Source organism: Heloderma suspectum, chromosome 7 (assembly GCF_057233095.1).
Source record: "Heloderma suspectum isolate Gila_16-S chromosome 7, 16-S_ref, whole genome shotgun sequence".
NCBI classification, from domain to species: Eukaryota; Metazoa; Chordata; class Lepidosauria; order Squamata; family Helodermatidae; genus Heloderma; species Heloderma suspectum.
The window spans coordinates 67,208,296-67,232,042 of NC_139464.1; the positions used below are offsets into that span (position 1 = coordinate 67,208,296).

At 38.4% G+C, this 23,747-nt stretch overlaps 1 protein-coding gene across 1 annotated transcript in view; it reads right to left on the reverse strand.

Moving 5' to 3' along the window:
* TRHDE (thyrotropin releasing hormone degrading enzyme) overlaps positions 1-23,747 on the reverse strand; it is a 379,983-nt gene that overhangs the window by 156,121 nt on the left and 200,115 nt on the right. Inside the window, exons 6-7 of the mRNA XM_084810483.1 lie at positions 18,766-18,903; positions 3,271-3,336 (exon numbers count right to left, since the gene is read on the reverse strand). Of these exons, the coding sequence (XP_084666609.1) occupies positions 3,271-3,336; positions 18,766-18,903 (204 nt within the window). The remainder of the gene's footprint in view (positions 1-3,270; positions 3,337-18,765; positions 18,904-23,747) is intronic.

The window sequence follows — 23,747 nt, forward strand, 5'->3', positions numbered from 1 at the left end:
AGTCACACACTCTCAGCCCAACCTACCTCACAGGGTCGTTGTGAGGATAAAATGGAGAGGAGGAGGATAACGTAAGCCGCCTTGGGTTCCTTGCAAGAGGAAAAAAGGCAGGATATAAATGCAATAAATAAATAAATAAATAATTCACTTTGTCTGACAAGTGCATAAGGGTGAAGCTGGAAGAATGCTAACCATGTAAAAGTCTACTTTTGTTTGTTTTCATCTAGGGCCATGTTGCTTTTAAAGGGGCATTAAAGACATGCATATCAATGCATAATGGGAAGTACCATGCAAATATGCATACTTGGATCCCATCCTTTCTCTACGGAATTCACAATGACAGATGGTGTTACCCAATTTATCCTTACAGTGAAGGTTGAACCAGGCACAGAGATAGTGACTTCCCCAAGTCTACCTGGTATAACTATAGTTAAGTGGGGATTTTAACCTAGGTCTCCCCAGTGCAACGGTTCCACCATTAAACTACACTATGGCCATAATCCTATGCACACTTATCTACCAAATACTTCTGAGTAGACACTGTACAGGTTTTCATTGCAGGTGTCTATTTCTGCCTTATATTTCAAAACACACAATGCTTCCACATACTTCCAGTAATAATTTCCAATTACAGCTAAACTTGACTGTCTTAAGCTGGATATTGTGTTAAATTCAATTTGTAAGTTTCTATACACATATTCGGGGGGGGGGGGTTATCAGTAAAGCATGACTAGAAAATAAGGCCTCTACTTAGGCATATTACAGAAACTGGAAGTACGCTGGGGTTTTTTAAGCAATTCAAATATAAGTCTATTTCAAAACAGTATCAATCAAGTCCTGCTAAAGTTCTGGGAGGAAAATGGTTCCCTGACATCATTCCTGTCATTGTCATATTAAATACATCTTTATATGGTACACACAGTATGTTTATTTAACTTTTGTTTTATATTTTACCTTTCAGTCTATTGGGTTGAAGATAGAATTACTATGTTAAAATATGACCTGATCCCAGATGTAGTTTATTTAAATTTCAGATTGAAAAGCTTACTAAGAACAGATAAGATTGATTGCTCTTTCCATCTTAGCATAATTGTATTTCAGGTGAACATCAATTTACTTTAAAGGACACCTCTAAGTAACAGACTGCATCATACATAATTCATCAATCACAGCTGCCTGTTACATGATTTACTTAAACAGATTTCAATGGAATAAAGGGAGCTGCATTGTTTTTCTGCTTTGGTTTGTTTGCTTTTAAATTGTTTTAGAAACATTAATTTACTTGGAATTATTGCTGAAAAGAGTTTATCCTTTGCAAAGAGTAAAATAAATTACTCTGCATTCAAAATATCTTACTGTTCATCCAGATGTACTGGTTATTAAACTTTTTCTTAAATGCAAAATGAGTTTTCAAAGCATCATTAAGGCAATGAAAAAATCAGCACATGGGTTTTGATGAGGAAGAAAAATAGTTCTTATCAATAACATGATAGTTTCCAAAATAATGTGAGTGTTGTTTTGTTGCAAGGATATGTTCATCTTCAATTTTTAAAAATCAAAATCTAACTGCAATTGCTTTTTTAAAGTTATCAGTGAAGAATAGCAAACATTTCTGAAAAAGACTTGGAAATTCTTTTTTAAAAAATATTATTTATGGAATTTATACACAAAATTACATGCTACACCAAGGAAGGGGAGACTTCAGGCTAGCAGAATCTATTTTGTCTTTTACTAGAACCTCGAGGTCCACCAACAGGAGCCAGATGCAAAATGGTGGGTCAGGGGGCACTGCCAATTACCTACTGAATGCTGTGAGCCACACACTGGGATGCCCTGCATATGCTACTGCTACACAGTGACCTGGTTCATACAACCCAGAGTACAGGTTGAGTATATGTTGTTGTTATGTGCAAAGTCTGCACTATGGTTTAGCTATGGGTTGTTATTCATGAACAGCCCAGAGTTCACAACCCTACAACAAACCATGGGTTCTCTTCCAGGGTTGTTTGTGGTTAACAACCCATAGTTAACCCATAGTGCAGGGTTCGCACATAATGACAACCCACGATTCAACAACAACTCACGATTCAATTACAACCCACACTCAACCCATACTCTGGATTGTCATTATGTGCAAACCAAGCCAATATTTCTATCATATATTGCTACAGATTTTAGAAGACTCTTATTATTAAACTATTATTACAAAAATATTATCTTCCAACCTCTTATCATTTCTATTTAACCAGCATTATGATTTATAATGCCAAAATTTCATTCACCTTATCATCAAAATCTAATGGAGAGAGTAGTCCTATGCCCCCTAGACAGTGTTGTGGGGGACACAGGACTGTTCAGTTTCTGGGATCTGAGGTCAGAATTGGTATTCCCCTATGGTATATAAGTGGGGAAATCTGGAAATGTCAGGTTGGGGGCATGTCATGGCCAGGATCCCAACCCTCCAAAAGGTAAGAATATACACAACTTCAGTTTACTAATCTGTGGGTACTAATCCTTTAACACGACTTAATTAAAAAAACATATAATTGGATCCATTACCAAGAAACAGGGAAAAAAAACACATTAATGATCTGTTAATAATATGAATAATTATTAACAGATTATTAATGATCTGTTAATAATATGAATAATATTATTATATGAATAATGAATAATAACTATTCTGTACTGCCTTCTCACCACATCTGGAAAAAAGCTCCCTTTAAAGTGTTGGCATATCCAACCCTTTCATCCCCTTCACTATATTATGTGTTAAATTCTATTTTTGTGTTTGTATACTTAAAAATTATTTTATCTGCATATACAGGGAATAAAGGGGATTCTCCTGCATTTGGGGGTGGGGGCAAACTTGTTTATACATTAGAAGTGTTACTCAACCAGTCTTGGTATTTATCCATTCCCTTCTGGTGACATATTGTAAAATTACTCATATGTCCACTAAATTAAACTATTTGTCTTTAATTATAGATGTGAAGGTTAAAAAAAAAGATTTGCAAATTTCATGATGGATGCTAAATGAATGCAACAGAGCAGTCTTTTGACCCTTTGATGATTGCACATACCACCTACTTTTCCAGAGTGACACAATCTTTTGTGTATTTTTTTTCCTTTTAAATCCAGTTTTAAATATGGGTTGATGGTACAACAGCTGGGATTTTTAAAAACTGGCAGCAATATATGCAATAAAATACACTTGCACAAATATAAACACAAGCACACAAGAAAGGAAAATAAATGTTTTCTACATACTTGCAGGCCCATCTGAAACACTGAGTGACCCATAAAATTAGCCAGCATTCGAATTAAAGCTGCACCCTGCAAACACAATTCATAAAAGAAAATGTTGGGTTGTTTTCCACACAAACAGTTTCATAGTAACACAAATATGAAATATGCATTTATCCCAATATTCTGTTTAAAAATAATTATAGGCTTATTGTTAAGGACTACATTTAGAAGAATAAGACAATAAAATATTTTCATTCATCCTGCACCCTTTCCAATTTCACATTTTTCAGTTGCAAGCTTTGTGGAGGCAAAACAGGAAAAAGAAGGATGAACAAGTACAAAAAGGGGTTAGTTGGAAGTGGGTTGCTAATAAACCATAACAAGTACATATGAATATCACAAAATGTAGTAACATGTTACAAAAACCAATTATTTCCCTCAGGTAGTGCAACCACTAGTTGTTCAGCTCAAGAAAAAAATGTATAATGCAATGGATGAAATAAAATGTAATAATAAATTGAGAAGCAACAGACTGGAAGTGCAACAGATGCTTTGGACTAAGGAAAACCGTGGTCACAAAGCCCCAGGTGCACTGAGGTTTCCCATTCAGTTCAATAAATGGGAAGTGCTCCTTCTGCACCCAGGGATCCTGCTATGTGTACACAGAGGCCTTGTTCAGAGGTAACCCTAAACTATGATTTAGCATTACGTACATAAGATTCCCCCTTCCTGGATCACTGCCTTGTTGTGGCAAAGGGGCTTGCGTAACTCAGTGAAGCCATAAGCTATGCTGTGCAGGGCCACCCAAGACGGACAGGTCATGGCAGAGAGTTCTGACAAAATGTGGTCCACTGGAGAAGGAAATGACAACCCACTCCAGTATTCTTGCCAAGAAAACCCCATGGAACGTATCACAAGGCTAAAAGAGATGACACCGGAAGATGAGCCCCTCAGGTCGGAAGGTGTCCAATAGACTACTGGGGAAGAGCAGAGGGTATTTCCAAGTAGCGCCAGAAAGACTGAAGCGGCTGGGCCAAAGCCAAAAGGACACTCAGCTGTGGATGTGTTTGGTGGTGAAAAGAAAATCCGATGCTGTAGAGAACAATATTATTTAGGAACCTGGAATGTAAGATCAATGAATCAAGGTAAGCTGGAGGTGGTCAAACATGAGATGGCAAGACTGAACATCGACATCTTGGGAATCAGCGAACTAAAATGGACAAGCATGGGCAAATTTAATTCAGGTGACCATTATATCTACTACTGTGGGCAAGAATCCCTTAGAAGAAATGGAGTAGCACTCATAGTCAACAAAAGAGTGGGAAAAGCAGTACTGGGGTACAATCTCAAAAATGATAGGATGATCTCAGTACGAATCCAAGGCAAACCATTCAACATCACACTAATTCAAGTCTATGCCCCAACCACTGAGGCCGAAGAAGCTGAGGATGATCGGTTCTATGAAGACCTACAACACCTTCTAGAACTAACACCAAAAAAAGATGTCCTCTTCATCATAGGGGATTGGAATGCTAAAGTAGGAAGTCAAGAAATCACCGGGATAACAGGCAAGCATGGCCTTGGTGTACAAAATGAAGCAGGACAAAGGCTAATAGAGTTTTGCCAAGAGAACATGCTGATCATAGCAAACACTCTTTTCCAACAGCACAAGAGGCGACTCTACACATGGATATCACTAGACGGTAAATATCAAAATCAGATTGATTATGCACTTTGCAGCCAAAGATGGAGAAGCTCTATACAGTCAGTAAAAACAAGACCTGGAGCTGACTGTGGCTCAGATCATGAGCTGCTTCTTGCAAAATTTCAGCTTAAATTGAAGAACGTAGGGAAAACCACTAAACCATTCAGGTATGACCTAAATCATATCCCTTATGAATATACAGTGGAGGTGACGAATAGATTAAGGGATTAGACCTGATAGACAAAGTGCCTGAGGAACTATGGACGGAGGTCCGTAACATTGTTCAGGAGGCAGCAACTCAATCCATCCCAAAGAAAAAGAAATGCAAGAAAGCAAAGTGGCTGTCTGATGAGGCTCTACAAGTAGCTGAGGAAAGAAGATAAGCAAAAAGCAAGGGAGAAATGGGAAGATATATCCAACTGAATGCAGAGTTCCAGAGAATAGCAAGGAGAGACAAGAAGGCCTTCTTAAATGAACAATGCAAAGAAATCAAGGAAAACAATAGAATGGGAAAGACTAGAGATCTTTTCAAGAAAATCGGAGATCTCAAGGGAACGTTTTGTGCAAAGACGGGCATGATAAAGGACAACGAAGGCAGGGACCTAACAGAAGCAGATGAGATTAAGAAGAGGCGGAAAGAATACACAGAAGAACTATACAGGAAAGATCTGAATGTCCCTGATAGCCATGATAGTGTGGTCACTGAACTTGAGCCGGACATCCGAGAGAGTGAAGTCAAGTGGGCCTTAGGAAGCATTACTAACAACAAAGCTAGCGGAGATGACAGTATTCCAGCTGAGCTATTTAAAATCCTAAAAGATGATGCTGTTAAAGTGCTGCACTCAATATGCCAACAAATTTGGAACACTCCAAATGTAACAATGCAATCCTTTGTGTGTTTACTCAGAAGAAAGGCCCACTGTCTTCACTAGGCTTACTCCCAGGGAAGTGTATACAGGATTTTAGTCCCATTCATGGGAAATAAGTTAGTCATGATTAAGTTGATTCCAATGGGACTAACATGTGACTTAGTCTGAATCTAACTCAAAATAGTCAACATATAGGAACACTAACAGCCTGGTACATTTTGTAAAATTGATTTTTTAAAATTGACAACTTTGCAAAATCAAGATGAAAAATTTGCCTAATAATCATATGAAGCAAATACAAATGATAATTACATATAATTTTCAATTTTTCATAGCTCATATAAATAGTTAAGATATCATAAATGGCTGGCTTTGTTCAGATAAGCTGAATTTCATATTCCCCAGCTTTTACTTTTATTTTAATTCTTCTTTAACTAAGCTTTATATTGTGAAATATTATAGAAATCTCACAGTTTTTCTAAACCAGTCTCTAACTTAAGATGGTTTCTTATTCTGAGCATTTGTCAGCACTATAATCAATTCAACTGGCAGTACAGCTGATGCAGAAATGGAGAGGGAACAACAGGGCAGAGAAATTCCACTGAAGCTACATGTTCTCTGAATTACTTCACAGAACCTCAGTAAATGGGAGGATCACTGTCTTTTGTCCTGGCATAATACATTCCCATAATCATTATGGGATTACAGTGGCCATTAGATAACAAACAGGCATTACCTCTTAATCTAATTGTTAAACTGGAAGGAGGGAAATGAGGCACAGCCAACTAAAATCTGTGAGTGACACATAAGTTTGGAAACATCTCCTATCTTTTCATTTACACATCATTGCATTTTAGAAAAGAAGAGAGAAGAACATTAGCCTTTTAGAAACATATAAAATGACTGTGGGCCAATGAATGTGACCATTTCATAGTGGCTATGCAGTGAAATTCTCGAAAGTGGACCTTGGATGAAGGGGTGTGGAGTTTGTCATGGAAAGTCCATCCTGTGAATGATTCAATACACCCTGAGTTGGCGAATGTACAGTACCTTGCTGAACCCACCAAAGTTATCCACTTGATTTGTTAAACCAGGGGTCAGTGGGCACATTTGGAGTTTTGATAGTTGCCATGGGTATGTGTGTGTGTTCATTCATAAAACGGCTGCCATGGTGGGCATGGCCGGTCACAAGACACTCATTTCCCAGAAGTTAATTGTTAATTGTTGAAACTAAAAGAAAAGTGACTTGCCCAAGAACCTAAGTACAAGGCAGAGGTGTCTGAATTCTAAAACAAAAGACCATTGTTTTGAATCCAAATAAAGGTGGTGCTGGAAGCCTCTCAGTTGTTGTTGTTTTTAACTCTGGAAACAAAATAAAAATCAGGAGGGGCAGTGAGCCTGTCAGGAGCCAAGAGAGGTCTCTGTGGGCACGTTGGCACCCATGGGCACCATGTTGGAGATCCTAGTGACCAAAGTCGCCTCCTAACTATTTCTCCTCATAAAAACAAAGGCTGTGTTCACATGAATACAGGAGAACAGTCACTTAAGAGGTTTAGCAGCAGTGGTGGGCCCAGCTTCATTCCCCCTAAGGGACCACAACAGTCTTTTATCACTCCAAACCTAGGGAATCTGAGCACATACAAGCAGTACGTGAATCTTCTTTCATTTTAATAAAAAATATTTCTGAAATCATTAATCACCATATATTTTTCAGAAACCCAGACTGACCTGTGACCTCAAATCCATTTCTATAAAATGAGGACTACAGGTTGTAAGGCACTCACACAAGAAGCTGCACATTATTTTTGTCATTTGAATGGCAGCCAACAAGCAATATCCAAGGCACTTTTACAGAAAAATGTTGTTGACACTAGACAGACACAGCTGGATTCCAATATGAAATTTAGCTTATTAGGAAATTCACAGCATGAATTAAAGTTAGAGAACAAAGCATGGCAAACTTAGATCGTAAAAATGACATTTAAAAAAAACCTTTCATAACATTAGGAAATTAAGTTTGAAGTGCCTTTGTGAATTCCTTTAAAATATGTTTTGATCATTTTCCTAATCATAAACAAACACATAAGGAAGCTTCACTGATATCAATGTGATTTCCATGTCATCACTATTTGCTCAGTTCCTTAGACTTCCTTTCTGAAAATACCGGTTCAGACACAAGTAACTGCCCTACATCTTCTGCAATGAAGACAAACTCAAAGAATTCATACAGCTTCTCTGCAATCTCCTTATGCTCCTTTAGTCCTCCTTTAACTCTGGTGTCATCCAATGGACCAACTGCCTCCCTAAACCGTTTCCTGCTACTGATGTATTTAAAGACTTTTTAATTGTTGATCTTAATGCTCATCAAAATCCTTTTTTGCATCCCTGTCTCCTTCTACTTCCTTTGTGCAAGTTTGTTTTCCTCATTTTGGAAAAAACTTCTGTTTTCTGAAGAAATCCTTTTCTCCAATAGGTTCCTTGACACTGCTTGTTAACCAAGCCGATAATTTTTTGGACTTGGTGCTGCCTTTCCTGACATGCAGTATATATCCTACCTGAACTTCTATTATTGTAGTTTTGAGTAACCCATAGAATCATAGAATAGTAGGGTTGGAAGGGGCCTACAAGGCCATCGAGTCCAACCCCCTGCTCAATGCAGGAATCTAGGTCAGAGCATCCCTGACAGATGACTGTCCAGACTTGTCTTGAATGCCTCCAGTGTGGGAGAGCCCACTACCTCCCTAGATAATGGGTTCCATTGTCGTATTGCTCTAACAGTCAGGAAGTTTTTTCTGATGTTCAGCCGGAATCTGGCTTCCTGTAACTTGAGCCCATTATTTCGTGTCCTGCACTCTGGGATGGTGGAGAAGAGATGCTGGCCTTCCTCTCTGTGACAACCTTTCAAGTACTTGAAGAGCGCTATCATAACACCTCTCAGTTTTCTCTTCTCAAGGCTAAACATGCCCAGTTCTTTCAGTCTCTCTTCATAGGGCTTTGTTTCCAGTCCCTTGATCATCTTGTTTCCAGTCCCCTGATCAACCCAGAAGCATTCTGCAGAGATCTGACCCTACTGACTTTCCCTTTCAATTTTGTTTTTACAAGTTTCCTCATTTTAGAGAAGAGTCCTCTTTTGAAGTCAAATGTGTTAGAATTCCTTGGCAATTTTCCACTTACAGAGAAATTACATTTGATAGCACTATAGTCACTGTTTCCAATTGGTTCAACACCACTCACATCTTGCACTGGATCCTGGGCACCACTTAGGATTAAGCCCAGGGTTGCCTTCCTTCTGGTCAGTTTATTGATCAACTGTTCTAGGAAACAGCCATTTAGGGTACTGGAAAGTGTTACCTTTTTGTTGTGACTGGAACATGCATCCATCCAGTATAAATGAAGGTAATTATTACAACACCCATTATTGCAACACTTGTTTTGGATGACTAGCTGATTTTATTTTCTGTCTTAAGATCACCCTGAGCATTCTGGTAGAGAGCCAGGGGTGGCGGAGAGGGCAATAGCATGTCCCCAGTACTGGATTACTTTGGGGGCCTTGTATTGTCACACACAGTGATTCTGTGGAGGAATCTACACCCTTTAAGATTACTAGTTGGACATTATGGCCTCTGACATACAGAGTGACACTACCACCCCTCTCAGTCATAGCCTCCAAACCCAGCACTCATGTAGGTACAATGTTTTGCGTCATTCCACATAGCATGTCTAGGAGAAGAGGAAGAGAAACATGTCTCCACTTTATGTCTTCCCACACTACTTATCCAACTTCAAAAGTGTGATATCACCACTGGTGTTTGTACAGGCAGAATTTGACACAGACTGACTCTTATCTGATTGGATCTTTGTCTCCCCTTCTCTCTGGGAGTCTCCCATAAAAATAGCATGACTGGGGAAATAGTTTTTTAGCATCTTTGATGACCAAGGGGGGACGTGGATTGTCCTTTTCCACCCAGGCTCCATGTGCAAGCTACTCTGCTATGTGAGTTTTTCTAAGTATTTTAGATGTCCTGTTATTCATTCATTCATTTTATACCCAAAATAGCCAAAGCTCTCTAAGTAAGCTCTAGCTAGTTAACTTTGTTTATTTAAAAGCAATGTCTCATTTCTGCATCTCTCTCTGATTTAGCTCTTTAATAAATTTATTTTGAATGGAACTTTGAAATTACATTTCTTTGCACAGCCACTGGACTTGGTCTTACCTCCACCTACCTAAGCCACTTTGCCTGTTCTAGTTCTCCATAGTTTAAAAGTAGCCTGTAAAAAGGTCTGCCCTTCTCCTTACATTTATTTATTTTTATTTATTGCATTTATATCCCGCCTTTTTTCCTCTTGCAAGGAACCCAAGGCGGCTTACATTATCCTCCTCCTCTCCATTTTATCCTCACAACAACCCTGTGAGTTAGGTTGGGCTGAGAGTCTGTGACTGGCCCAAAGTCACGCAGTTAGCTTCCATGGCTGAATGGGGACTAGAACCCGGATCTCCCGGCTCCCTGTCCGGCTCCTCTAGCCACTACACCACACTGGCTCTGAACTGTCTGAACTGTCCATGTGTTTAGACTAAGGTATTAAACCTTGATGGTTGCAGCACCAGACTGGAGCAAAGAAGATGAAGAGCATCTTGCAATCCATCCTACCTCTAATGAGGGTGGAAATTCTTGTGCTCTTCATCAGTATCTGCCAGCCAGAAAAGGGCATTTGCAAAGGCATAGTGTGTGGTCTCCCAAGTACGCTTGAGGTTTGCTTGGCCAACAAGGAAGATTCTGTCAGCTCGGTGGAGCATGCTTGTGGATCATATTCTCAATAAATACAATATTTGCATGCCTTTTCTGAAATGGATGGTGATGTCACCAAGAGCTCTGCTAATATTTCACAGGAGGAAAAAAACTGCTTTTTCTGGAATAGTTAAGAGACTGCTCTATGATTTATCGGAGAAAACATGGAGAAATCTATCTGACAGAGAATGAGAAAATGCAGTTCTGCCTCCTGGTACAGTTTACAGTACTGAACAATTCTTCTCTGGGATAGATGTTGACATGCTAAAGATAGAATAAATCTTTGAGAAAATGATCAGAAGGGGAAGCTTCATGAATACAATCTGACAGTGTATCTGGAAGAAACAAGTCTATATTTTATATTTATCTATCACACTCATAAAGGATACACTCTCCTGGTGGAATACAGTTGTTAAGGGCACAAGCTGTGGATGCAGCGATAAACTCACTGGGTTGCTTTAGGCAATCCACTATATCCCAGTCCCCAACTGTACTACGGGGATATTTATACTACCTACTTGAGTGGAATGTTGTATGGATATCGAGAGAGTGTATGGGGCTCTTTGAATGCTAGGTAAAGTGCAATATGAATGTTAACTAATCTTACGTCATTTTTTTATGTGAACAGCCAGTCCACATAACGAGTGAATGTTTGGTTTTCTTCAAACCACGGACTGTGAAGTCATCTCAGCTGTTACCAGTTTCTTCGTGTTAAGAACAGGTGGTATGTGTGTGAGTTCGGGGCGGGGGCGGGAGGATATCAAAATTTGAGGATCAACCCGGACATTTAGAATAAAAAGCTGAAAATTGAAGAGTATACTCCTTTGATAGTTCTGATAAGTCTCCAAAAATCAAGCCTGTAGAAATGCTGCCATATGTATCTAAAATCATCAGTATCTCTGAAACAAACAAGACATATTTTTCAAGTATTATTTATTTATTCAAAGCATTTTTATCCCACTTTTCATCCAAGGCTCCCAAAGTGGCTTACAAAGATCAGAAATGAGATAGTCAAATGAGACGATCTATAAGATATGACACAAAAGGAAAGGGGATTGGGGGGGAGGAGGAAAAAAGCAATTCAGGTACTAGATTTATAACTGCAAAGTTCAGGAGGTCATGAAGTTGGATCTCAACACAATGGAAGTGCTTCCTCTTCCTCTGATGGCCACAGGAGGGTACCAGGAGGGAGAGGGGCTCTCAGCTGAAGGTGATTCCAGGCACAAGGGAGAGCTGCTTCCTCTCCCTCTGATGGCCTCAGCAGAAAATAACAAACCAAACGGAAAGTTCTTGCACTCAAATTGTCAGAATATTTCAGAGAACAATTTGGATAATATTTTAAAACCTAGGGTTGGGGGGAGAGAAGCTTTTTGTATGTTTACCACAGCAATCAAAGAATGTATTCTGCAATTTTCAGCTTTTCTTCTAAATGTCCATGTCAAACAATATTTTTAATGCATATAATATAACTTTACTTGGTTAACTTGGAAAACAACCTCCACATTTACAAACGTATGTACAATTGTTGTTCAGATATACTGGCACAGTTTCTTAATTTCAAGAATCTACAATTAGTAGTAAAATGGCCATATTAAATTTTGGGTTAGCAGGCACAGCATAGTCATGGATATATAGGCTTCCATTTTTGCATCTCATTTCCATGGTTTTCCTTTCTGGAGTTATATACAAAGAAATTGGAGAAGCAGAGAAATATGCAGTCTTTGCATCCCCACTGTCTTTGCCAGAGCACGGAGGACTTTTGGAAGATACAAAATGGAGAATATTTGTGTGCTACTTCACAGTCCACAGTTCCACTACTTGTAAAGTTGGGTTCAACACAAAAAGTAGTAGTGCATCTCTGTACGTTCTCCCTCCCCTGATCTTTTTAGATGGGAAGACAGCAAAGATGTGTGCTGCTTCCCCAAAGTTCCTATGTAGAGTCTTCACAGTTTGGAACCACCCTCAACAGGAGACAGAACACAGATGGTATTCTGTCACTATTATGTTCAAGACTATGAAGTCTGTATGGGCTTTAACCTATTAGAGGTCAATGCTTTTCTAGTATTTTGTAAGAGTGTGTCAAAATGAATGAGATTCAACAGGAAATAAACATAAACAAATATGTCCTTCAAATGGACTTTAAAATGTCCCCCACCCACTTACTGTAGGGGGGGGAAATGAAGCAACCTGCTTAGTTGTCTTGCCAAAATGTTGCTGGATGTTATTTATATCAGCAGTTTCATTTAAGCCCCTCCACTAGGACCTGTCTTATGCATTCTGACACCACCAAGGACAAAAGCACAATATATTTTTTCATTAAGCATCCTTATGAGAATATCTTCAAGGATGGGCAAACACAGGAGGTTGATGAAATTATTTACACAGATGGGCCATCACTGAAGTTCAAGTACAATACTGAATAAGAATAGTACTTAAATGCTCATCACAACTTCCACTGCTTCATTAACTTATTTTAGACATTAAACTAGCTCCATACACTAAAATAGCCTCCCAAAGAAACTAATGTAGAACAAAAATGCTCACTGGGATGAAATTATACTAGCAAAGTATGTTTTGACCATTTTCACAAAAAAGAGAAAAATGTATTTTAAGCAATATGAAGCTGCCGACAGAGAACAAACAAAAGAGTCTGAGAATGTGGTGATGCTACAGGGAAGGCTGGGAAGTGTCTTTATACATTGCTAAGATGAGAGAAAATGTGACAATAACATTCAGTCTTTCATAGGGGCCGCATAAGCAGACTTTGAACACTAGCGCTTATGTAAATGACATTGCACTAGCATAATAGACCTCTAATGCAACGGCAATAGTGTTACTTGGCACAACAGGGTTACCAGAGAATCCCAGCGCACCAGCTAACACTATTGCTGGAGTTCCCTTATGTAATTTACATTAGCACTAGTGTGCAATTGGATACCGTACATAGAAGCCTACCTTTTCTAAGGTTAACAGCTACAGCCTGGTTGCTGTCAAGACTGCAAGCTGCAGGAATCCTGCTTCATATTGTAAGCTGTGGACTGAAGCAGAGCCCACAAGATTGCAGCATAGTTGTGTTAATTTTAACCATGCTGGCTCTCCCTTTTTGGGGAAGGGAACACCTTGTACAACTCAATTCAGTGCTACAGGAACAACCTAACAATTTGGGAGCTTCTTTAATAAGCAACTAATTATGTGAAGCAGCTTCACATGGAATGTAGCTTCCTTTCTTAGTGATCATGCAAGTCAAAGTAACATATAAAGCATGAGCAGCTCTTCTCTATGTAATCCTAGGACACATATTTCCCAGGTGTTTCTAAATGTGCCAGCTACTTCTACAAAGAAGCTGTGTTATGTGAAGTTTGCATATGTCTGCTTGATCTTTGCTGTTTGATGCAGTTCCTGGTGCTATTTTTGCAGGATACACCATGTTTTGATTACAGGCTACTTCTGAAATAAAAAAGCCAAAATGTATATATTATTAAGTAAGAAAACAAAAACAAGAAAAGCAATCCCTACAAATAAATTTTAGTACTCTACCACTTAACGTGGAGATGCTGTGAAGCAGCTGATCAGTGGTCAAAGCAAGTGCATTCTGAATAATTCCAAACTGTGGATGATTTATTTTTAAATCTATGGTTATCAAGGATTTGTATTTAATAAAGCTGAACTGAATTTTCACTCTTGAATTTTTTGAGAGAAAAAATGAGGATATAAAAATCTCCCCCAAACATCCCCCCTACCTGCCACTGCTCTCTCTAGCAATTTGCAGCTCTTGTTTTCTTCCCTTGCTAAATTTCTGGGGCTATTTTTATGTGTGCTGGGCTTTCTTCTTCTGAAGCACCAATTACAACCAATCAGGGATCATGCCAGTAACACAAGGATGTTGCAGCATCATATAGCCAATCAGATTTGGCTACATGACGTCGACGAAAGCTAGTCTTTGTTTAAATTGGTGTGAGAAGGGGAAGAGAATATTGCTGAGGCAATGACACTGCCTCAGCAATAGGGACACTTCCTGTCTTGCTGTGCAGTGGTTTCATTGCAGGGTACAGTGGCAAGACAGGGAACGTCCTGTATGCACATCATAGTACGGATGTGATCTTTCAACAGGATGCAAATCTGAATGAGCATCCCTTACCCATGTTCTGATGCAACTATTTACATGTAACTACATGAGCAACAAGGTGAATTAAGATCAGCTCAGATGCCTTTGCAATGGGAACAAGCTCTGTCTACTAGTATGCTTTCTTCCTTCCATATCACTGAAAATGGGGCTTTTCAGGGACCCAAAAATTTTCTCAAAGCACACTCTTCCTTTTGTCTCAGCTCTAGTTTTTACACATAAAAAAATTGGTCCAGAGAATTTTCTATTTGCTGAGTGAATCGTTTGTGTAGAGTTGATGCTTTTGATATGTGAAAACGTTTTATATTTGCATGAACACTCAAAGATTTCATTAGCTGTTATCATGTTTTTCTGGAAGGGAAATGCTATCATGCTTTTGCTCTAGTAGTTGATTAGATATACTCTGGGAAATATTCACCCTGTAGGTTTTACTACTCTTGTGTTCTTCTTCAGAAAACCTGGTCAATACACCACACAGTACTTGTGCATATCCTACATATATCCTCCATCTGTCCATATAACAGATGGCAGGAATTGGAGCTTGTGCATTTGTGGTACAATCCATATGAATGTTGGAGCACTGTTGGCACTATATTCAACCTGTTTTTCTAGGTAATACTTTCTGGACTTACTAGTTCCTGCAGAACTACAGATGAGGGAGAATAAGAAGCTCCCACAAAACATGCTTAGCTTTCGTTTATTAAGCCTACTTTAATGTTTAGATGAATAATCTAATACTGAAAACAGTATGAGGTGGTGCAGCCCCCAGTTCATCCCATGAACTGAAATGAACTGTGCCTGATTAGAGTTTCCCTACCTACTTCCTAGGGTGTCCTGCCATACACCATCACCACCTCATTAAAGTTAACAAGTCATCAATTAAAGAGGTTAAAAACTTTCAAGTTGTATTCAAAGGCTGTTTTACACTAATGAAAACCTCTTCTGTGGTTGCAAGGCGGAGAAACCAGTTTTCACTGCTCTCTCCTATCTACTACAGCCTATACCCTTAAAAACCTACTCCTGAGGATCACTTCATTTCAGACCTTCTGGAACAGTACACGATATGGCACAGTGGGCTGCAATAGGTAGGAGGGATCAGCAAAACCAGGACATTCTGCCTTGTGCAAGCAGGTGTTGGTATATGAGTGGGGGTCTGAACATATAGTTGCAAGCTACACAATCACAAGAGGAAAAAGCATATTTACAGAAAATGTATTAAATGTGATGAGCAGCACAGTTGCAGGCATACTCTCAAGGATGCTTCACACACTGCAGATTTAACAAGTACATCTAACAGACATAACATGTACTAACTTAATATGTGAGACAGATACAGTCATTTATTCACTACATCTATACTGCAGAAACATGCTGCTGAAAATTGCAATAAATTACAACTTCTTCCAACATGCTTTTGCAGTTAATATGCAACTCCTAGAACTGTAATATATGAAATAACTTCCTGTTTTCAACTGATGCACTTGTAGTCTAATACCTCCTACAGTTCTGAAGATGACACAACTTTACATTCTTCCTCATGGGGCACATAGACATTCTTCATTGTGCTCAAAGAAAAAAGATACATTGTTCTGCTATTTAATTATTTTAGAATTTTAATATACCACTTCCCAGTTTAAAAATCATGAAATGGTTTATAACAAATTATAAAACAAATTATAAAACAATTATGAAAGCACAATATCAAGTTATTAATATCTTACTAACATAACTTAGGGAGCAATCTTATGGCTGCTAGTCAGTGGCTAGAAGGCCATAGGATATCTGGTTTTCCAGAAACTGACCTCCCCCCGCCTTCTGCACTGCCTCGCAGGCAGTGTGGAACAGCCCCGTGCTCCGCGCTCACAAGAGGAGCGTGGAGTGGCCAAAACGGGGCATTCTGGAGGGCGCTGCAGGGCAGGGAGGGCGGAAATGCCTGTAAAACACATTCGATGTGTCGTACGGCAGCCTCTTCCCCCGCTCCTCCCTCCCATGGCTAGACAGCCGATATCAGCTGTCTAGCTGAAAATGCAGGGCAGGAGAAGCGCAGAGGGAATGATCCCCTCCGTGCTTCTCCTGCCCTGCACTGGATAGGTGCCCCTGAGTTCGGGAGCGGCTGCCTATCTGCATAGGATTGCGCCCTTATTGTCTGAAATTGATTTTACATTTCTTTAAAGTTAATTTTGACCCCAGAGATAAGAACTACAATTGCCAATTTTAGAACTACCAGTACAGTATGATGCTTTAGTGTGAAAAAACATCCAAATGGAAACAGTATTTCCTAGTTCTGGGGTATCTGTTTCGCTCTGCAGCTGAACCTAAGTTAATATGCTCCCTGAGAGCTTTGCATCATATAGTTTCTACACATGTGTAGCCATGGAGAGCATAAAATAGAAATGACAAGTACATTTAGTCCCACAGATATCTGAGCAGTGAATATTAATGTATTTTTTCCCAAAGTGCATGAAGAAAAGGAGAATCAAGAGAATCCCTAAATACCTATAATGGACTGTTTTATTCGGTATGTTTAATGGGCATTTTAACAATGACATTCCTGATAGACACTATGTTTAAGGAAATGTATCTTAGGTTTTTTTCTGGGAAATGAATACAATCAGAGGAAAGTTAAAGAGAGAAACAGAAATGTGGGATTTTTGTTTGTCGCAAACCAATCTTACAATTATAAATAGGCTAAAAATTTACTCTTACAAATTGTCTGTCTAGACTTGCTATGACAGAAAGGAAGTTTGTGATAGTCTAACTGCTAGGAGATGAATCAATTCACAAAATATGGACCAACAGTGCAGCTTCTGTAGAGAAAGTGAAAGTAGATGGGCAAGAATTTCGGAGCTTTGGAGAGGTAGTAAGGATGAAGGCCAACAGGACAGACAGATAAGGAGGAAGCATGGTTAGAGAAAAAGGGCCATAAGACACTTTAAAGTGCCTTCAGAGCAAGCCATTTAAGATGAAGAATGTGAGCCAAATAAACAGGAAACTCCCTAATTCCAGATATGATAAAAAGACAAAATTTGAGTATGGAAAAACAATGCCAACTATACTTAGGCATACATTATTCTGTGTCTACTGATAGTCCTTGAGTCCTCAGAAGAAAAGGGAGGAAATCCTACAAACATCAGAGCTGGGGGGAAATACCAGAATCTAATGGACCAGATCTGAGTCATAAGAATAATAACCATGATCAAGCCTTCACAAATTTATCCATTCATATACCTGAAATACAATTCCTGGTTTGTTTGTTAATTTTTTTTTACAAATATTAATAAAATACATTTTTATTTACATCATATACACACACATACACACACTAAATATTTTTAAACTGCTCAGTGAGAGCTAACTACTGGGCAGTATCCAACATCACTGCTCCACTTACTCAATTGATGTAACACTAGCATAAGTGGCCTCTAGCACTGCACCAATAACGTAAGCTGCCACAATGGGTTTTCCGCAAAACCCTGTCATGCCAGCTTGTGCTATTGCCATAGCACTAGACGTCACTTGCAGTAGTGCTACATCAACTGCATAAGCATAAGCAGAGCGGAAGTAATGGATATTGCCCATTGTTATTGACAACAGTGCCCTATACATTAAATGAGAAGAAACAGCTTTGAATCTTTAGTGCACTTGTTTCAAAGAACTCTTTTAAAGATGAAAAATCACAAGCAAATATGTAATGAGAAAATCCTTTAAATGACAAAATAGACAATGAGCTACTCCTGCCACCAACTGAAATGCTATATTTTTGCATATTATGTCATTTATAAAACACCTTCTCTTATTTGTTATGTTAAGAGTTTTATATCTGTATTAAGTTCTAAACACCTGACACAGTATTGGGTTTGTAAAATGGATGGAGGACCAGAATGCTTTCTGTTTAGGATTTGGTCACAAAAGAGAATCATGAATGGACTTTGCCAAATATAGCCTTTTTCTTGCTGTTGCAGAACAAAAACACCACATTGTTGTAATAATGACCAGAGAGAGAGAAAATATGTGTCTTTTTTCTATTCCCACCTTTTTATAGGCAATCCAGTCGAACACCCTGTCAATGTCTGTGGCTTGCTGCACTTCCTGTGACACTGGGTGTGAACTAGCCAGGCCATCAAGCAGCATCACTTCATGTAAGACATCTGTCAAAAATCTCTGCTTCTCCTGAAATACAGCAAAACACACTCATACATTTTCAGTTACATAGATAAAATGTGAAAATGTGAAGATGGCAGTTTCACACATTACTTTTAGAAGGCACGGCTGTACACTGATATCTAGTGGATTGCACATTCAGAGAGTGAAGTGGTTCTCCATGCAGGATCTACACGAGAGTTCCCGGAGTTGTGGGGGTTTTTTTAGAGCACAGCCATTTCATTTTAAAAAATGCAGCAGAGGAATAATAATGATATATATATGCATCTATTTCTAAGTACAGATTACTGTAGTTGGAGCAAAACTTTACAACGGAGTACAGAGTCAGTGAATGGTTTCCTAGAGACAGGCACGGACATACCACGCTACATTTTCAAGAACTTTGGGGAATTAAATGTATTTTAGAAACCATGCTTTCTAAGTGGTCACATTCTGACATAACCACTCTCTAGCAAGAGATGAGCATCATTATCGAAATTCTCAAATCATGTATGAAGGGGAATGTTAAATGTGCTGGTTAAGTCTTATTTAATAAGCATCATTAAATTAAATAATGTCATGTCTACACTGCACACATTTTTAAATACATGTAGACCTATTGATATATCACTCCTATGGATGTTTTGTATTTTTTTGTAAAAATGTATAACAAAGAGATAAAATAACAATTTGATTAGTAGCTACTTTATGTGATTATACATAGGGAAATATTCCAGTTATCGATGTGCTAATTTAAATTATGTTGAAAATCAACACAAAAGCTGTTCCATCTGGAAATTAACTTCTATGTCAAAATGTATCAGAGTAAAAGAAATGTATCTGGAGATTATTATATATTTAACCTATTGAAGCACTTGGCTAATCATCAAACACACACATGGGACTTTTAAGCTGGACATATCAGATTGGCCCTTGAACAAAGATGCAACAGCTTGTTACTTACCTCTACTGCAGTGATATTTGAACAAGTCACTTTCTAATTCATAAGTATCAAAACAGATTATCTTTTTAGTAATGGAGATTTTAAATCGAAATTAAGAAACAAGAGAAAAAACAGATACATTTAGGAAAAGGTTGTGTAACTTAAGTATGCTGAATCCATGTCCTCAAAATACAGCCTGAGGAATCAGAATATCTAAAGGTTTTGCACCAGTGAATGTTGAAGTTTGATTCATTGGACATTGTGCCACAAGCTTTGCAGCATTAAAACCAGACATTCTGAGACCAAAGATACTTACCAACAAAGATTTTTTGTTTGTTTCTGTCAACATGTAGACTTTCATGACCCTACAAAGACTGATCTGTGTGAGTTAGGATGCAATCCTGTCCATGTTTAGAAAGAGAAAAAGTCCTATGACTCCCAGATCCCATGGCTGGCTGGGAAATGCTGGGATCTGTAGGGCTTCTTTTATTTTTTTTATTTTATTATTGCATTTATATCCCGCCTTTATTCCTCTTGCAAGGAACCCAAGGCGGCTTACATTATCCTCCTCCTCTCCATTTTATCCTCACAACAACAACCCTGTGAGGTAGGTTGGGCTGAGAGTGTGTGACTGGCCCAAAGTCACCCAGTGAGCTTCCATGGCCGAGTGGGGACTAGAACCCGGATCTCCCAGCTCCCAGTCCAACGCTCTTGCCACTACACCATACTGGCTCTTTCTAAACATTTTTCTTCTTTCTAAACGTGCACAGGATTGCACCCTTAGTGCGTGTGTGCTTGCACATATGTACTCACAGGATTGGCCTGCCTTCTCCAATGTCACTGTCAACCTGGGATTAAAGTTAGATAATGAAATTAGATTTAACTCATCAAAGACAGAGAGAAGCATACTGATATAGCTCCATTCAAAATAACTTTTTCCATTTTTTCTTACAGAATGGGGTGTTAATAACCTTTCTCCCCTTAGTTGAGAGTCAGGTCATCTTCATCTTAGGAAGTAGAAAAGGGCCAATAATTGGGGCTGCATCCCATTGTTCAGTCACTATTAATATGCTGTGAATATTGAAGTGCAGTCTAAGGAATGCTGACTTTGTTGGCTAAATTTCAAAGAATTTACACTCTGAACTGCTTTCAAGGATTGTGAAAGGGACAATGGAAGACTCTGGCAGTTCTATTTCACAAGGGAAGGAAGGAAAAAGTACCTTACGTAACTGGCTAATGCACCTGATTTTCTTTTCAAACTTTTCCAAGTCACTGGATATTAGAATCAACAACAAAAACACAATACACTAACAAAAGATCAATACTTGGGCAAATGCAGTTTCTCTTCAGAAAATGAGCCACTTCCAGATCTTACCATCACTCTGGGGAAAGCTCACGAGCGTCTTACAGTTGCTTTCCACACCTTGGTAACCTCAACAAGATCATGCATCCATACCATTAAAGAAAAGACAGTAATTTATAGCATATAGGCCCATTGCTAAAGCTAGAAAACAAAATAGCAGTGGTCAAAATAAATGTGGACATAAGGCTATTTATAATTTCTGCCTTTTTATAATTACTAAATGCACTAAAGGAGATAAACAAAGAAAACAATCCAACAGAAAGTTTCAATCAATTTCTGTGCCTGATTCCTTTTAAATAATCTGTTACTTCTTTTTCTCAAGCTTTGTGAAAGTTTACTGTATATGTATCATGATAAGGATAATGTAATTCAGGAGTCACTATTCCTGGTTTTATAATGCTTATTGAGACATAAACAAATACTTCCCATCGTTAGCATGACAATGATGCAATAGTTGAGCCAGACATAAACAAATACTTCCGATCCTTAGCATGACAATGATGCAATAGCTGAGCCAGACATATGAAAAATAGTTTTTGAAACAGAATATGAAATAGCAGGACAAAAGAATTTAAGAGTGGAAGAGAAACTGGATTGCATCCAACAACAGAACAAATGGGATAGCACAGTGTAAGTCATAACTGATAATTAGTATACATAAGAGATCAAAGGCTTTAGTATTGAAAGAATGTCTTTGTTCTGGAACAGCCATTCAAACAGTTCACAGATTAAGAGACCTGGGTGAATAATATTTAATGAGGTCATTCCATTCTCTAAATCATTTTCCTGACAAAAGGCATGGTTATATCTTTTCTAAAATAGGTACAATTTTATTATACATTAAGAATAAGAAAGCTATTTGCCAAAATTTTATATATTTCATATATAGCAGGACTGAAGTAGGATCACTGCCAAACTATAGAGGAAAATCTAGGAACTCTCTACTGGTCATTTTCAACGCATAAAAAGGATTACATTGTTTTGACTGTGTTTCTTAGATTCCTCATTACAGCAGCATCTTTTAGCTGTCTTCTACAATTTCACAGTAATTTGCAAGATCACTGATACTCATAATAATATTTGAGGTATATCACTGATGGCGCTGTCTGTAAAATGGGAGTGCTTATCTATTTAATATATTTATATATTACTTTTCTTATGAAACTTAAGGCATACACAGATACTAATTTCCCAAATCTTTTTGGTGAGCTTAGCTACTATTAGAACTAAGGCATCCTAGGTCTGGTCCAGCACTGAGGACTCTCATTAAGATACCTCGTGACTCAAAGCAGGTAATTATATTATTATAGAATTGTATATAGAAGACAGATCCCTATCCCACATTTATTACATTATAAAGAAAACAAAGGAAAAAGCAGGATAAGCTCAAGCCTAAATTACATTCTTTTATTACAGCTCAGCTTGTTTTCCTAAGATGAGCCACCATCTGTCCTCCAACCACCTTATTTCATAACTGGCACCTTCTCTTATCAAAGTCTTAAACTCCTATCCTAAACACACAGACCTCAATCTAAAAGTATCTTAGGGGTGCCTCAGTGTATACATGAAACTCTCCACCACACTTGAAACTCTCCACCATTTATTACAGCAGGGAGGGAAACTCCTTTCATTGTACTGGCTTTCTCCCTCCCACTTAAATGCCTTTTAGACTTTCTCAATCTCTCTGGTAACCTATGTTATGAATATCCAAACGTTTTCATTTCCATGCCACCTCCACCATTTTATAATGTGATGGAAGTCAGAAGCTATGATTATCAGTCTACAACAAATATAGCCATCAGCTATCAGTGATGTACATCTTTAAGATCATATCTGTTTACAGAAAACAGGAAAACCTACATCCATTATCTGATTTTTAAAAAAAAAACTAATGGCACTGTGCTAGTGTAAACTAATGCTAGCACAATGCCATTAGCATTTGCTAGGAAAAAGGAAAAAGCAGTAATTTGCCTCAAAATTTTGGCAGTGCAGCTTGCCAATGAGATTCAGTGACAAATCACCTTTTTCCCTTTGCCTAACAGGCATTAATGAAGTTGCCCTAGCATTGGTTTTCACTAGTACAACATCATTAGTGCTACCACTGTGACAGCATTAGATATTACCCTAACCTGTTTCCAGGTAGCATAATTCCAATTAAAAATGGTAATTTCAAATAGCAGATACCACATCAGCTATACTCAGTAATGTAATGAAAAAGTGTTTGTATTATGAGTATCTCATTGTCTGGATTGTGCTCAACAAGTTCAGAATTGGGAGAAGTCTACAAATGTACATGCAAATGTTAATGGGTGGTTTTTGCTTTCAGAGTGGTGGTAGCTGAATTACCAAGTTGCTGTCTACCATGGTTGAATTCTGGGAGCTTTTGCTCCCAGCATTCCATGGGCAATACAAGAAGAAGATACAATTCACAGGGGCAGTACATTACAGCACCATCATAACCACACTCAGAAAGAGCTGAGCATGTAAATGCCAAACTGATTCCAAATCAAGACAAAGGGTGTTAGCCCATCACAAGTGTCAGTCATTCTCTCCCCAATGTCTCTCCAA